Here is a 17451-nt window from a genome sequence, read left to right on the forward strand (position 1 = left end):
ACACGCTCGGTGTGTGATTGTGACTCCTTTTTTTGGGGGGGGGGGGGGGGGGGGGGGGGGGGGTAGTTTTTCCCAAAGTTGTGTATTGAATAGCATTTGTTTCGCAGCCCTATGCAATAACAAAGCCTGTCCCTTTTCCCTCCTGGACCAATAAGAGCGTAGCCAAAATTATTGTTCGCGACTGTGACGCGTTGTATTTGACGATGTTGAAAGCGGAAGCGCAATCCACCGATGGTGAATAGACGCTAGTTTGTGGATGCGGATATTGACGACGTCAGGTGAACTGTTCTCAGCTGGTGTGAAAATGACTGACCCGAGTAAGCACGATATAGCTGCAATTTTCAAACGTCTGCGTTCCATCCCTACGAACAAGGTGAGGATGAAGGCGCCACAGGTTGATAATTTATTAGTTTCTTAGCAGGAAGTACAGTATCAGTTTGACACGTCGCACTCTGGTATGCTGCCATAGTCGTTTAGCAAGGAAATGTGGCAGCGCTGTCAGTCTAACATATGGAAGGTCTTAACTTGAAAGTTCAACATCCAGCTTTTTAGAATGTGTAAACTTTGGGTTATGAAGATGTATATAGGCGTCAACTTTCTATGAATTTGTTAAAGCAAGAGTTCAGTGAACGGCTCGGTTTTCTCAAAATAGCTGAAGATGACCAGTCCGGCGACGTTATGTTTGTGTTGTTGTTTTGTATCGAGAGATTTATAAACAAACATGGATAAAATGGAATGACAATTAGGAGGTTGCTGTCACCTGCAAGAAACTGTGATTTTAATCTTTCAAGACATGAATGTGGCACGTAATGTAACGTTAAGATCCACCTACTACGAAAACTGTCGCATGGAATATGAACATTCTTGAAAACTGTAGTTAACGTGATTCTGTTGGAAATGAACTGAATTATTGGCTCTGAACTTGCATATACTGTTATTCTTTGTGTTTTTATGTCAAATGATAAGTCGGTTTGCTCTTTACAGTGAACCCGCTGCTACAAGTAGACTGCGTCATCGTTACAGTTCGTAGCTGCTTAATGCGTGACAGATACGTGTTCAGCTTGTTTAAACAATAAACATCCATGTGTTTTGAGGTGTTTTCGTGGGCAGTAAGTTGGACGAAAAAAGAAACATTAACAGAGCCGCAGCACGTTGAAGCACTTTGATAGGATAGGAGTTCTGTTTTTGTACCGTTTACCTCGCCTTTTCAGGTTTGTTTTGACTGCTCAGCCAAGAATCCCAGTTGGGCCAGCATCACCTATGGCGTGTTTCTGTGTATTGACTGCTCTGGAACGCACCGGTCACTAGGAGTGCACCTGTCATTCATCAGGTACTGCCCCACTCACCAATTACTTTAACATTCTGTCGTGAATGTGATGGTACCTTGCAGGCTGTGTCCTTACACGTACACAGCTTGGAAAAGTAAGTGAAACAACAGAAAGTTACCATGGAGAATATAGTGCTGTGGATTCTAAAGCCTAGTACTGATACAAACAGATGATGCATGGAAGAACACATTTCTCTGGCTCTAAGACAGACTGCTTATTATGCAGGTCTACAGAACTGGATTCAAACTGGTCATGGTATCAGCTACGCTGCATGCAAGTGGGTGGCAATGCTAGTGCAGTAAGTGTCCCCCTTCTGTGTTCAGTTTTACAAGACTCTAGTCCAACTATCACATAGCCTCAGTCAGTACCCTCCAGTGTGATTTTGTTATTTGTGTTTAAGAAATGTAGCTCTGAAGACAGAAAGTGTACGATTACATCGACAACAGTGAGTTTCTTCCTTTGGAAACAAGTTCATTAATGCTTTTTTTCAATATAGGTGACATTTTTCAATCAGCATGGCTGCACCACAAATGCTGCAAATGCCAAGTACAACAGCCGAGCTGCTCAGCTATACAGAGAGAAGATCAAGAGCTTGGCCACCCAGGCCACCAGACAGCATGGCACAGAGGTGTCTCCCCAACCGCCCCCTCCCTCCTCCTCCTTCTCTCTCTCTCTCTCTCTCTCTCTCTCTCTCTCTCTCTTTCTCACTCACACACACTCACACACACACATCACAATATTAAAACTTGGCCTTTTGTGTAGGGGCTCTGTGGTGGGCACACATTCAATTAAAAGGTGCTCAGTTACTCTTAGACCAATCATTTCACAGACCACCATTCTGAAAGTTACTCGAAATTAAAGCTATTTGTTTCAGCCTTGACACTGAGTCAGAACAGTGTTGCAGATGTCTCTTTCCTTACAAGCATCTCTTTATTTCACCAAGTTCTCAACCTGTGATCCAAACTTTGTGGCATGCCTGCATACCCATCAGGTCCTCCTCTAGCCTGAGCAATTGCATCTGCTGTTGACTGATTTGTCTGACCTTTTTTTCTTAATGCTCTCACCCTGCAGTTGTGGCTGGACAGCCAGGCTCCACTCTCCCCAACATCACCGCTGGAAAAGCAAGAAGATTTTTTTAGCCAGCACACAAAGGTGCGTATTAGTGCATAAGTGCTTTTTAGCATCTCATTATTTTTGAGATGAGTGATCATTGTGTCCATTAATACTTGGTTGCATCATGTAAAGTTGATATGTTCTTGCTTTTTCTGTTTATGTTTGTTAAACTACGAATCTTTATTAGGTAATCGAAGGAGCTGAACAGTCACTCCCAGTTAGCTTAAACACAGAGCCAACAGCACATGACAAGAATAATAATGAAGGTATGTGCAAACACACACACACACACACACACATTTTTTCACATCTTTTTAAAAATTCTTTCTACAGAATATCCATGAGTACTAGCTAATGTAAACTGCCATAGCATAATTAATGGTAATTTATGTTTTTCCCGGTTTGACAATTTGCAGCCACTGTATTCTGCTCAGAGCTTTATTCCTTATTAAGTATGTTTCCTATGCTGCTTTATCTGCTTCTTAGCATGGTTTCTCCACTCCATTTTGTATATAGTTAACGGAAGGGCAGTCATGCCAGAGGTAGTGATTGTGTTTGATACTCGCTAACTGTAGAACAGCATCTGTGCTTTGTCTTGTTGATCCAGTGGAAATACTTTGGAAAAGATTCAGGGGGAGATTAGGCTCTGGTTTCTTGTTCTCCTTGTTCTTTGTCACTCCTTGCTAAGAGACGAGTTTCATTTAAAGTCAGTTGGGTATATTCATATTGGTCATACTTCCAGCACCTTCAGTGAACACCATTATATTACTCTTTTAGATGAATGTAATGTCAAGTTTACTGAGTGCTGTGATCCTCTCTTTTTTTTTCTCAGGTAATTCTGAAGGAGGCCCAAGTGTTGACCTTCTCAGTGTCTCCCCCAAAGCTGTCACAGGTAATGTAACTGTGATACTGGAATTGTGAAGACTTAAGATTTTAAAGTAGCTGCTGGTGCTATGAGACAAGGCACCAGACAAGGGAATATTCTCCAATGAAACAAACAGCTGCATTAGGAAAGTGTGTCATTCCTAAATTTGACCTTTTATCATTTTAGTACCAATTATAGGGTTTTATTGAAGTATAGCTGGTCATTGTGGTTTTGTACAAATTACAAGACATTTTTCTTTTCACTCCCAGAACACTCAGCCTGTCTTATCAAAAAGAAGCCAACCACAGCAAAGAAAACGGTATGTAATATACAGTAATGAATCTACTATATGTCGTCTGTTAGGGTCAAGACATTAAGGGGAAATGAGGTGAGAAAGATTGAAATGGCTTGTTAGAGAAACAGAGAGAGTATGTGGTACATAATGTTGTGTTTGTGTTAATCAGCTGGGCTCTAAGAAAGGGGGCCTTGGGGCTCAGAAAGTGAGCAGCCAGAGTTTCACAGCACAGGAGAAACGAGCCCAGGCTGTGGACAAACTGAGAGAAGAATCAAACATCAAAAAGAGTGTTGAGTCTGAGGAACCCATGTGAGTGTCTCGTTCCATCGTCTTTTTCAATGATGCGTTTTCTTTCCTTTACACTTTTATCCTTCTCTTTGCCTGTGTTTTTTTATGAATGCACTCTCTTTATTCATTTTTCTCTCTGTGTCTCTCTCTCTCTCTCTTTTTCTCTATCTCTCTTTGTCTAACCGTCTTTCAGAGCGTCCTCTTTGAGACTGGCCTACCAGGATCTGGAGGTACAGAGAAAGAGGGATGAGGAGAGGCTAAAGGGTCTAGAAGGGAAGAAGAAGGAGCAGGCTGAGAGGTTGGGTATGGGACTGGGCAGCAGGAGGTAAGCCTCTCTCACATAATCCTCTCTTTCCACATACTTGCTGCTGACTCCCAAATACAAAATGAAACCTTAGCTGCAGTGCAGCCCACAGTAAAAATATGAAGTCAGTCTTAGTTATTTATCTTTCTCTCACACTCTGTCCCTGTTATCAGTGGTGTGTCTCACTCAGTACTGGCTGACATGCAGACCATCCAGCAGGAGTCTCCAGCCTCTGCTCAGTCAGGCAGAAGTAGGAGATACATAGATGAGGAGGAAGAAGAGGAAGAGGAAGGCCTGTTCTCCTCCAGGTGAGATCTCAGTTGCTCACATCCTTGACAGTTGAAATCTTACTTGATTTATGCTGGAACTTTCTGATGCTGAAGACAACTCATTTGCTCTCTCTCAACATAATGCAGCACTTCTCTATTTATTTATGTGTACCTTGTGCTAGACATGTAAATGTTAGGGGCAGTGGGGAATGTGGAGCAGGTGATTTAGAGACTTTTCTTTGTTAGGCATCCATGGGCATTGTTTAGAGTTTCTGTAACATACGTCTTCGGCTTCAAGCTTTGACAGCTGCACACTATCTATCTTTCGTTTGCACTGGACACTTCTTTACATGAACTCAGATGTTTTAGTTAACAAGCTTTTCCACCATTTATGTTACTTGATATGTATGGTATCCCCACACTCTGAAACTCTTTTCTATACTGCAGAATGTCATCCAGGTTCATGGATGAACCATCCAAGTCCTCAGACCAGTTCTTCTCCCAGTGGGATGAATCTAAGAAAAAGGAGAGCAAGAAAGCAGAATCTGAATTCTATTTAAGCTCTAAAATGCCCAGCATGGAGGAGAGGTAGCTTTCACTGACAAAGCCTTCTTTTAGTTCCACCAATCATGTGCCAACTAGAGGAGCCAGAGTTGCTTACTAAGTACTGAACCAGTTTATCCTCTTTTTAATTCAATCTTTCTTAATTGAGGAATTGAAGTGCCGGCCTGTCACTGAACTGTGAATAGCACATTATTGTGATGTAACACCAAGTGTCTTTCATTTTCTCAGGGCCACATCAAGAAAGAAGCATGATACTGGACCTGTTGTTGCCTCTGATGATGCCCAGAGGAAATTTGGGGACATGAAGGCCATCTCTTCTGACATGTACTTTGGCAAACAAGACAATTCAGAAGTGAGGGACTGTGATCCTCTTGCAGTGTATTTTGGAGATGGTGACATATTCTTTCCCCTTTTGCTTTAGTATGCCTGATCAAATTCATGTGTAGGAACCACTCTTTTCTTTTCCAGTATGAAGCAAAGGCGCGTCTGGAGAGGTACTCTGGTAACTCTGCCATCAGCTCAGCTGACTTGTTCGATGAACAGAAGAAACCAACTGGTACGTATCAAGGACACTGAAAGACTGGCAGGAAGAGATAATGAGAATGAAAACATTGGTTAATAAAGGTCAGTTTCCTTTATTCAGTTGGAATGTTTTCATGAAAGCTCCATTTGAAGAGACCAAAGGTTGAAGGTTAATGCTGAAATTGTGAACTGCAGTGAACACAGGGAAAATCTGGTTACAAGATAGGCACATCTCAAAATAAGCAAACAGATAAGTGTCAACATAGGTTTATTTAGGACATGATAATCAAGGTTTGTGAAGATTGCACTCGACATGTTTGAAGTACTGAGTAACTATCTGGTTTCTGTGTCTGTCTGTGTTTTCCTCAGGCTCATACAGTCTGTCTAACGTCCTGCCCAATGCTCCAGACATGAGTCAGCTGAAGCTGGGTGTGCGAACTGTGGCTGGAAAATTGTCCGTCATGGCCAGTGGAGTGGTGTCCTCCATACAGGTCTGTAATAACAAAATGAGTGCTTGTCAGCTGAAATGAATGAGTATGTTTTACTAACATGTCTTGTTATTCATCATTTTGAATATATTGTGAGGTATATATTGTTTAAAAAATAATTTTGTTGTGTTGTTGTCCTGCACAGCAGTACAATGACAATAAAGTTTCTTATTTCCTATCTCTTATGACGTCATGTAGTGTCATAGCATTTTTATTATCATGTCACTGATGACACTGTGCATGTCTTTTCTCTACTGCAGGATCGTTATAGTACTTGAGTACAGTTGGAGAATGAACATGGAGCACATTTTGTCAAGGGAGTAGTCTCACAGCATAGCCAAGGATTGTCCAATGAATGTAGCATGGTATAGGTTACAGCTGCTTTACTGTCATCTGTGAGGCATATAATGAGTTTTTTGGATCAGCAAATCTACCTTGATGCAGCCTTTTGGGGGAAATTGTCTTGAGGAAACCCTGTTTGTGTAATTTCAAAGTAGCATAATGGATATATGTATTTTTGTTGGTCTCATGACATTGTAGCTAATATTCACTATATTATGATCATGCTAAAGGCTTCAAATAAGATTTTGTATGTTTTTTTTTCTTCATATTTAGTTCCATGTTTACTTCGATTCCCTGAAGGGAAAACTTTGCTATGGTGAACCTCTTACATTATCAAGTCAGGTTGGTTAGATGCAGCTGAACTCTAAATTTTGAATTTAAAACTGGGAAGCTATATCTGATCTTAAAGTTTTACATGCCTTTAAGTGCACTTAAAAGTCCACACAATTGTTTGTGGATCACTGTTGGACCAAGTGTCTTAAGTAGGATTTTCTTTATCAAGTCAAAACATTTACATCCCTTACATAGGATGTTCTTTGAATTTGTGGTTTGTGTAAAACCATGTAATTTGGTCCAAAAAAAGGATGTTTCCACACAAATTTATGTGTTGGTGCATATTGAAATGATTTGTAAATAGTTTTGCAGTGGTCTTGCCATTGTAGTGTGTAACCAAATTTGTCATTTGAAAAACACATTTTCTTTCAAACTTTCTTCATATAAAAAAGCTTTCTAGTGTAACCAGGGTTGCATGTTTTCAAAATTGGTGGTCATATTTGTTGTTACTTTCTGTATTTACACTAGCAAAGGATTTTGGTAGCTTTTTTTGCACAATGTTGTGTCATAATTTGGGCTGTCTTAAGCTAAACTGCAGCTAATTTGATTGTATTGATTGGTTGGAATTTTGGAGTGAGTTAGGTCACCTGCTGCAGCCCTGTGGAAAGATAAGGTCAGTGGAAGAAAATGACCATCATAGTGCTGCCCACTAGGGAAGTGGATATGTACTTTACCTACCATTTAGTGTTGTCAGTGCAATTTGTGGCTTTGATATTTACACATGAACTACATAGTTTCACTCTTGCCCAGTACTATCAGACCAGATTCAAATAAACAAGACTTTAATTATTAGTTGATTATTTGAATTGGATATTTTATTGCTGGGTTTTCACAAACAATGTATAGTTTTGTGTTTACCGTGAACATGCACATGAAACCCCACTCGGCCTTGTGTATTGACATTGTAATACCACACAGGACTAGTCTGACTTTGTAATATCACTTGTTTATGTTTGTGCTAAAACTTTAATTTGAGAATGAAGTTGCCTTGATTAGACTGAATGGGAGGGAACTGCTGAAACAGTCATGTGGAGGGAGGACAGGATGAAAATCAGGTTACATATGAAGTCCAGCTTTGAATATTTTAGCAAGTGTCTTGCAAACAACTCTTAGTTGACTAGACTTAGTTGAGCTTGCACCTTATGATGCTTTTGCACTACATGGGGAAAGTTACTTGAGTAGGTGTTGGGATGGTAATGTTATCTCTTTTAATCAAGCATTACCTTAAATGATGTAAACTGAAAACGTAAATCATTTGCTGAAATTAAATATAAATGGTTTATTTACTTGAAACTATTCCATGTGTATTGATTCTCATTGTCTTCATTTTCATTGCCCACATGTATGTGAAACTTCATAGTATTTACTGCTGTTTCAAAGTAAGGAATAGTCTTTTCTTGAACAAACAAATAGTTGTATCATTTTACAGAAATTTAACGTGTTGTCACCGCGTTCCTCTGTGTACAGTGAGCGTAGTATCCCTGCCTGGCCACTGTGCTGGAGTTAGAGTTGTCGTCACTCGTTCGCACGTTCCAAACGTGGGGTTCAACCAATAGGGTGATGTACCTCTCTTGGCTCGGCTCGTGACGTTATCATGCGTGTGATGCTGACGCTGGCAGCGTGTAGCACGCACTTTCTCTGAATCTCAGTTATTACTGGACTTAGCAGTCTTCGAGGAGTTAGTTAGGTAACAATGAAAAACTTAACCAATGTGGAATAGGTAAGCTTATTCAGACAAGCCTCCAAATGTTGTAGCCTCTTAAAGTTGCTACGGAGAGTTGAATATTTCTTAACCCCGCTGGCAGAGTGCTACGTGGCCAGTGCAAATTCCTTAGAGTCGCAGTTATTAAGCGAAGGACAGGGAAAGCAAAAAAAAATGATAATTGGTAACCAGTCAGGACGGAGTAGTTTGCCTTAGACCGAAATGTTTTGCAAATAAGTGGATACAGTTGTTTTCCTAGGCTGGTAACTGCAAATACAGCACTGTGCTTGCGTGAAACGTTTTGTTCAGTCTTTAAAGTGTGGTTTGGCTGTGTATCACATTACAGAATCATATGTCCAGAAATATAAAATGGCAAATAGTGAGATAAAACAACGAAAGACAAATTCTGCACATAAACAAAATAGGGGACCGAGCGACACGTTAAAATCTGACTCTGGAGAAGAAACCAAGAAAGTCGGAGTAACGGGGAAAAAAACGGATATAAAGGGAACTTCCTCCCATTCCTCCTTCGATTTCAGAGTGGTACTTTGTATGTTATCTGTGACCGCCTGCATTGTACTCGCATGGTAAGTTTGAATATAAATAATCACTGTTAACAGGGTATTATTTGTAATATTTTATGATTATAGTAACAGGGTATCATTTCACCGCTCACAGGGTTGTTCTTCAGCAAAACGCGAGAATAGGAGATGTTGAGGAAAGGTACAAACTTCTGTATGAGAAGTCAGCTGGTGTCCTAGAACTGGAGACGAATTTTGTTGAAGTTTCTAAAAAGGTATGTCTTACTTGGATACAGTACCGCTGTTTCAGCGTCATTTTGTTATGCACAGTGACTACAGCTCGGTGCATTCACACAGTGAGAGCTTGCCTAATTCGTATTGTGTCTGTGTGTCCACGTCGAAATGCTGGAGACGTTCAGTCAACACAGCAGTTATGGTGTTAATTGCTTTCTGGGTTTTATTTAATGACTTAGAACTTTTCACACAGTCCAAGGACAGTGCCAAAGTGAATGCACTTTAAAAGATATTCAAAAATCACTCAAAAGGGTGCTAAATGTTTAATATGGTGTCTCAATTTTTTGTGTTATAACACTTTTTGAGCTAGACCCTGTTCACCTAGAGATCTGTTGAAAGATACACTTTGACTAACTTTTATATGTAACTATATCTCTTGGAATGGCATGCACAATGCACAATGAATGTATGAGTGTTGTGGACACAGCAGATCCACACCGAAAACACCATGTCCTCTGTTATGGGTGCAGCTGGAAGTTTCTGAGGACAACCTGAAAGGAGCACTGTCTTCCATCTCTCTGATAACCAAGCTGAAACAAGACATCACTTCCCTCTTTGGCATCATCACATCCATGCAGAAAGAGCAGCACTCAGCCTCTCTTGACATCCAAAATATCAACACACACTTCCTGAATGTGACTGAGAGATGGCAGGGCAGCCTGACTTCAGTGACCAATGACCTGATGACCCTGAAGGCTGAGTCACGCTCTGTGCATGGGCGCATGACGGAGCAGATAAATGAGGCAGAGGGGCGTCTGCGTGCGCTGACGGAGCAGTTGGAGGAGTTGGAGGACAGCACACGTAGGAACGCCCGTGCTTTTGAACGCACTGAGGAGGAGGACGCTCAGCGAACTCAGGACCAGCTGGACTGGAACACACGCCAGGTGCACAGACTGCAGGAGCAGCTTAGTCATCTGGTAAAACATGATGTGGAGCTTCGGGAGAGACTGGAGGAGTACCTGCCCCGTGCCCAGCAGTGTGAGGGTCACCTGCCAGCTGTGGAGGAGGCAGTGCGCTCCATCCTGCGGCTGGGGTCGGAACTGAGCTCAGCAGAGAGGAGACTGGAGGAGCTCACCCTGCAGGTACTCGGCACAGAGGACAGCATGCTGAAGGCTTTGTCAGAGATCCTGGAACTCAGGCAGATGCTGGATACCATGCAGGTAGACAACAGTGTTCTGAAGGTCAGGAATGAGCTTGGGGTTGTCATGGAAACAGTGAGAGAGCTGAAATGGGTGGACAGAGAACTGACCAAGAGTGACTCTGGAATTTTGGAGAGTATGACAGATGAGCTGAAAGTTTCAGATTATAACTCAGTAGATCCTCAGTAGAAGTAAATACATCTTAATGTTTTTTTCTTTCTTCTTTTACCTACCTAATATTCTGTCAACAGAACAGCAAAATCGAATGTGGTGAGTTGTGTAATAAAGTATAGAGATAACTTGTGAGTTTACTATCTCTGCACTGAAAATGTTTGACAGTCCTCTTAAAAATATGTATGCTACAGATCAAACATTTTTCTAATGGATTTCTCTTGTCACTGTTGAGCTAAGTTTGAATGAAAGATCATAAAATTTACTTTGGTTGAAAAGTGTTATAAAACAAGTTATCAAAACATATTATTCCAATAATGTAACATATTTTTTTTTTTTACACTTCCAGGATAACGTTTTGTTACTTGCGCACTTGTATTCATTTGTAATCTCACATGTGTAAATGCCTGTATAAGTACGATTGTGACATTCATTTGCAACATTCAGTGTTTTTTATGGCTGTGGAATCTTCGCCGTTGAAACGGTCAAAGAATGTGACTGGGTGCTGGGTGTTTTGGTTTTTTGTTTTTTTATTTAAATGTTACCTCACATTGTGGGAGTATTAATCTTGTGCCAAACATTGTTCTTTTTAATAAATAAATGCAATATCTTGAGTAGAGCTTTACCTTGGTATGCTGTTTACACATTGACGTATTACCTTTTTGTATTGCTTCTGTAAATACCATGATTTACACATATCTAGCCTAGAGCATGTGTATAATGCTTTAAATCACCTCCCATGTTTATTATGAAATGGCTGCTGGAACCTCCAGCAAACAGGATCAGTAAAATGGCTGCTCTGTTTGTCCTGTCGCACTCTAGTGTGAGAATGTCCAGGCCATGCTGAGGAGTCTGGAAGACCAAGTACCATGGTCCCACATGGAAGGTCTGGAGCAAGAGGTGCTTCAACTGAAGGAATGGTCTTCAGGGTTGACAAAGAAATGGCGACAACTTGAGGAGAATCTGACTGGACTATCACTGGCTGTGAAAGGCATTGAGGATCGGACTTCTGCCATCTCCAATGACATTACAGCCAAAGTAGCCTCTGTGCGCACTGATGTAAGGCGGATGGCAGGACTGGAGTCAGAAGTACAGACTCTCTTAGCCCAGACAGGTGAGCTTGAAGAGAAAGTGTCCCAGGCTGAGAGGCTCATGATCAAGCGTATTGGAGACCTGCTGGCTGGGAGCATTGACCGCATCTCTAGTTTGAAAACTAAGGCTGAGAAAAATTCTCAGAGTCTGGAACAGATGCGCAAAAGCATCCCTCAGCTCATCGCTGCTGACAAACAGCTGTCCGAACGCATCTTGTCTGTAGAGAGTGGTCGAGCCAAACTCATTAAAACAGTGACCTTTGCTAGTGACCTCAAACCCAAGGTGTTTTCCATCAAAAAGGGATTTGCCTTACTAGAGCCTCAGTTGGCTGATTTGACATTGAGGATTGGAAGGCTGGCTGAAGACATAATGCAGAGGGAAGAAGATATTGCTCAGGTAAAGGAAAGCTTAGCCAACTTCACTGCTGTTCAGGCAGATCTTATGAAGGTTAAAGAGGAGCTGACACAAGTACCAGACCTCAGTGACACACTACACCAAAATGATGCAAGAGACACACTGGTCCATACCCACAAGCCTGAGGCGTAGAGAGGACTTTGTTCCGAATACATGCATTTCAAAGAGAAAAGGCGCAATCATTTGAGGAATGCTGTTGGTTTTACATTTAACACTTTTCTTCAGGGTCTAATTTTTTTCCTAGGCTGGTTTGTTTGTCACAAGATTAGTACTTTTCTTGTGAAATATACCAACGGTTTGAATAATCAGACCTTAGGCTTACTTAGAAAGCAAAACAAAAATATATACTTTATTTGCACACAATAAAGATCATTTTTACAGCGGTGTCATCATTAAGTGGTTGCCAATTGTAATTGAACTTTTCATGGTGTGCTACATTATAAAATGTTTTCAGGAATGACCATGTTTGTCATAAAGAATTCGTACATTGATCAGTCATCACAGATTAAATAAGGGTATAAGAATATTTTGCTGTTTTTTTCTTTTGATAAGAGTTTGTTTAATTACAGCCAAAATGGTTGTGACTTTTCCTCTTTCCATTTGCATGCTATGACTAGCATTTACATGGAGCTATGATCTGAATTACCTTCAGGGGTGAGCAAAGGATCATTTTGAGCTACAGACAACAGTTCCTCCTGACAGCCAGTTACTGCGGGCCTATTGTGTGCATATCTACCTGTTTGGCAACAAACTCCACTGTTAGTTTCAGTCACAATGCCAACTGAAAGATGAATGTACAAATGCCAGAAATTCCTCAGTGACAGGTTATGTTAAATTATGTAATGAAGTGGTTCTTGAGCAAGGCTGCTTCAAAACATGTCAAGTATTCCATTCAAAAAGTGATATTATCAGGTGCTCAGCGTACCAGTATACATGCACTGTCAGCCTGTGCTGTTGTGTCAGCAAGAGGGTACATTTCGTATTTTATGTACATAAATGCATAATGCAGGGGACATTAGTCAGAATTCATGTAAAGCGTTGTTGTACTTTATGACTAAAATTATTTTTAAAATGTACCAAGATCTGATCCTAAGTGATAAAAGCTTAATTGCTGTATTACACAACGTCTTTTTTTCTCTCTTGATTTGAATGTCACCACAACAGATGAACTCGAGTTTCATAGGAAGTGTTTTTATTGTTATTTTTATTTTGGAAAATCAGTACAATCATGATGTGTTCAAAATGTTGCAGTTTGATGCTGAAAAGATCCACAATAAAAAACAGTAAAGTAGAAAAAACTACAGTGCAGGTTGAGTGTTATTCAGCTTTTCAGAACAGCAGTCCACCAATTCACTACTCCCTGTCCCAACTTAATATACCTATTTGCCCTCTGGAGAATACAGATTTCTCCTCTTTGTCACTCTGCCTTCTCTGCTTCCCTTACTTGTTAAACACTTAATTTTCATTTTTGGTGACCTTCTGCTGTACTTTTGGTCTTCTTCAGTGCACTTTGTAGGGCAGAAATCGCCCTTTCATGACTCTCCAGCTGGTCAGTTTTGGCCACCAGGCTGTCCACAGTGGTTCTGAGTGCTTGCAGGTCTTTAACTGTCTGGCTGAAAATTGTGGTGTCTCCAAGATCATCTAGTTTCTCTTCCACAGCTTCTAATTTGGTCTTAGTGCTGTCCAGTGTGGTCAGAGTGCTATAAATCTCTGCCAGGCTGCTCTTCAGTCCTTCCAGTTCTGACTGCAGAGCTTGCCTGCTTCTTTCTGCTGCCTGTCCCTGAGCAGTCAGCGAGCTCTCATGAGAGTCATATTTAGAGAGGAGGGCTTCTAGCCTGCTGTTCTGCTCAGAGCCGGAGGTTGCCAGTGCTTCTCCATTCTCCTCTGCCACCTTCAGCCTAACTTCCAGTTCATCTACTCTCTTCTCCACTTTTGAATCTTCCTCTCTCAGATCCTTCTCCAGGCTTTGGAGACTCTCGCTGAACTGTTCTTGCCCATTCTGCAGGCTCTGGACTCTGTCAGTCATGGCCTGGACTCTGATCTGTGCCTCTGACACCTCTTGCCTCAGTGCACTTGCTGTGCCTTGCACTAGGGATCTCACCGAATCAATCTCCTCTGATATAGACACCACTTCCTTGTTCCTAGTCTGGAGCTCTGCCCTTACTGTAGCAATCTGTTCCTGAAGTACACCAGTGTTGCCCTCCGCAACTTGGTTGGCAGTGTGGAGCTCGGCCACAGCGTTGGTAATGGCTGTAAGCTCCTGTTTCAGCAGTGTGGGGTCCTCATGCCCCTCCACCTTGGCTTTAAGCTCCTGCAGCTGGCCCTGCGCCTCCCCTTGGGCCTCAGTGAATTCAGCTATGCTGTCGGCAATGGAGCGGCTGAGCTCAGCCAGCCTCTCTTCCACCGTGTGCTCCAGAGATGAGAAGTCTCGTTCCCTTGCCTCCTTTACCTCCCGGATGCCCTCAGAGAGATCACGCAGGATCTCATTCTGCAGCTTCTGTAGTGCTTCCTCCACCCTTCGTGTCTCTGCTTCACCCTTATGCACCAACTGTCTGGTTCCCTTCAATTCCGTCTGTACACTGCCCAGGGCTGACTCCAACCCTTCCAAGGATCCTTTCAAAGAATTCACCTATAGGGACAGTAAGACAGAAATAATGTATGTGAAAAAGAGATGGAGGGCAAGCTTCGTGCTCCTTCCTCTTGTAACACTGATGTCTGGCTTTGACACGTCATTATAGGCTATATATACATGACAGGCTTCATGAAAAACTGTCACAATATGTTCCCTACAAACATTTTGTTTTAACTGCATTGGTCTAACCTGTGTGGTATGCAATACTATAACACAGATAGCGTTAAAATTCAAGTAATACACTCTAAGATGAGTGTAATTTAAGCAATAAAAATCTGGTCAGCAATAGTTTTTGGATAGGAAAATAAAAAAAAATATTAATAGCTGATCATTATTCCAAACTCTAACATGAACCAGTTGAAAGTCTAAATGGAAAGTGGAAAAAGTGATTACAAGTGAATGAATGAATGACTGCTCCTCCGCTGCACTTCGTCAGACAAAGTAATACAAATGAACAGAAAGGAAATAATGTACCCGAACGACCTAACTGCGCAGTATTGTAACAACGTGTTAAAATAACAGTGCAATCAGTGTCATAAATATATGTATATGTCTACTTCGTTCTTTTGCCTTTTTTCTGGTGGTTTGTCTGCCAACTCACCAAGTCTTGGGGGAGGGGATTTAGACTTGACTATTTCCTGTGTATCATTTTATTTAAAAGATGTTCTTTGTTTCTGATTACCTCTGAACTACCTGCCTAACTTTTCACTCCATAGCTCACGCCCTAAATTTAATGCATCCGATAGTGTACATCTATTTAATTACCTGCTGAAGTGCATATTCCACTCTCTGCGTCATCTCTGCACTTTTTTGTACGGATTCTTCGTTTCTATTCCTGATTTGGTTGACTTCTTCAAGCACTTGCTGAAGATAAAAGGATGCAAACCCCGCTCCAACTACTAAAACGAGATAACAAAGCGCAGCCAAAATTTTGGTTATGTTTCCCGAGCCCGAGCCAGAACTCCGAACTGAAGATCCGTCCGCTTTACTGGGTTTTGGGTTTTTCTTTGCCACGTCATCTTGATGTGAAGAAGAACTTTTGTCGTTCGAGTTTGCGTTGTTCTTAGCTCTGTGTTTAGTAGTCATGTTTGATGGAACGCTGCAGAAGCAGTAAGTGAGTTATTGACTCTGCTGCTCAGAGACTATATGAACAGCAGATATTGTTACAATTCACCCAGCGTATCAGTGTGCGTGTCGTGTCCATCCACGGTTTCGAGTTTGGGTATGCAAAGAAGGGGCGTCACTTAAAGACCTATTTGATCTCTCATTGCATTTTCAAGAAGCTGAAATGCAACCTGTCTCAAAAAAGTTACGAAACAAAACGAAAGGATTTAAATGAATCACCGAACTGGTCTGCTCTTGAATGTATACAGTTAGTATAGCCTGCAAAAACATCATAATCGTTTACCAAACGCAGTAGCTCACGTTTCCTGCGTGGTTTGAAGTAATATTGTTTTATTTATACAGACATACATGACCTACATTACGATAGCAGAGATTTTGTTTACAAATTGATCTCTCAGAGGGATACTGGTATTAGATTATAACGGGTTAAAGCGAGTAAAAAAAAAAAAAAGAGAGAGAAACAACCTGAATGCATCGATATTCGTACTCTACAGTCTATACTCGAATAGCCACAGAATAGTTCTTAGAACAGTTTTATTTTCTCTTGTTTTATTTTGTCACACTTCATGAATCAACAACAAAACGGCCCTTGTTTGGGAGTTCAATTTCCCTTGTTTGCCCCACCCTTTTTCTACGTGGCAGTGCGTTATCACTTCTACAATAACATAACAGCCAAACTGAAGACTCCTCACTAGTACAGCACAACGTCGATCATGTTCATCGATCTTGAAATGAGGGTGCATTACATCTATATTAGTCTGTACATACTAGCTAGGATGGAGAAGAGTTTCTGTATTAAAATGCTTAACGACTCGGATGATAACCTATTACTTGTTAATTGTCAGTAGTGAGAGGAATGAGATCAGAGTTCCTTCTGAAAGAACACTTGACTATTAAACAGCTGAAAAAGTTTAACTTTGACATCCCTTTTTTCCCCCTATCTGCACTTAACGCTTTCTACTTGAAATGTTATGAAATTGGAACGAGGGTGTAGGAGTAACATAGTCGCACCAAAATATTATACATGACATCTTATATTCTTGCCCTCAGTGACATATTTAACGCAAAAGAAAAGTAAAACTGACCAAGTCAAATCACGGGTATGTATGTAGTATGTATGTATGTGCTGTTGCTATTTAACTATTTTCAGAATGACATGTAACTGCTCTTCCTCTCTCTCTTTCTCCTTTTGGTTGACTGGACATGCTTTTTTAAGTGTCTGGGGTGTCAGACACATAAAAAAGTAGTAAACTGTCTAGAACTATATGTTTATATGTTAATCTGCTTGCATTATTGTAGTATATACCAGAATTTCAGTCAGTGCTTAAACATTTCTGTCCAGAGTTTTGAGCTGAACATCAAAATGTTCATGTGCCATGACTGTGTGGGACATATTTTCCTCCCTTCATCTTAATAAATCAAGGGAATTATTCACATGGGTTTTTAGCAACACTAAAAATTCTGAAGCCTATGCATAATACTGAGGTTAGCTCTGGTTAAACACATTTTGAGAAATTTCTGAGAAATTGGTATCATATACTGTGACACTTGATTGTCAGTTTTTAACTGGCACTTATTTAGATGCTGTTGTGGAGAAACCAGGAAGAACAGATAACATCTCTGAAGTACATCAGAAGGTCAAGAGGTGAA

General features: G+C 41.0%; 3 protein-coding genes across 4 annotated transcripts; 2 read left to right on the plus strand and 1 right to left on the minus strand.

The window, feature by feature from the left end:
* Positions 1-259: 259 nt before the first annotated feature.
* arfgap3 (ADP-ribosylation factor GTPase activating protein 3) lies at positions 260-8007 on the plus strand. The gene is made up of 16 exons (XM_030771884.1): positions 260-373; positions 1212-1330; positions 1554-1626; positions 1825-1956; positions 2400-2480; positions 2629-2707; positions 3274-3333; positions 3576-3625; positions 3771-3910; positions 4083-4214; positions 4367-4501; positions 4910-5050; positions 5255-5378; positions 5495-5582; positions 5918-6039; positions 6297-8007. Exons 1-16 carry the CDS (start codon positions 305-307, stop codon positions 6312-6314), a joined length of 1563 nt encoding a protein of 520 aa, XP_030627744.1. The 5' UTR covers positions 260-304; the 3' UTR covers positions 6315-8007.
* A 617-nt stretch (positions 8008-8624) lies between these two features.
* On the plus strand, positions 8625-12360 carry ikbip (IKBKB interacting protein). 2 transcript variants are annotated; one of them, XM_030778165.1, is made up of 3 exons: positions 8625-9000; positions 9092-9209; positions 11361-12360. In XM_030778165.1, the coding sequence occupies exons 1-3, from the start codon at positions 8783-8785 to the stop codon at positions 12174-12176; spliced, it is 1152 nt and encodes a 383-aa protein (XP_030634025.1). In that variant the 5' UTR covers positions 8625-8782; the 3' UTR covers positions 12177-12360. The 2 variants fall into 2 exon arrangements, with proteins under 2 accessions (XP_030634025.1, XP_030634019.1); XM_030778159.1 differs by lacking the exon at positions 11361-12360 and adding an exon at positions 9699-10665.
* Positions 12361-13506: 1146 nt separating this feature from the next.
* On the minus strand, positions 13507-15762 carry ckap4 (cytoskeleton associated protein 4). Its single transcript, XM_030776679.1, has 2 exons — positions 15442-15762; positions 13507-14673 (listed from the first exon to the last, which is right to left on the minus strand). Exons 1-2 carry the CDS (start codon positions 15760-15762, stop codon positions 13507-13509), a joined length of 1488 nt encoding a protein of 495 aa, XP_030632539.1.
* Between the last annotated feature and the right edge of the window lie 1689 nt (positions 15763-17451).

This window comes from Chanos chanos, chromosome 1 (assembly GCF_902362185.1).
Source record: "Chanos chanos chromosome 1, fChaCha1.1, whole genome shotgun sequence".
NCBI classification, from domain to species: domain Eukaryota; kingdom Metazoa; phylum Chordata; class Actinopteri; order Gonorynchiformes; family Chanidae; genus Chanos; species Chanos chanos.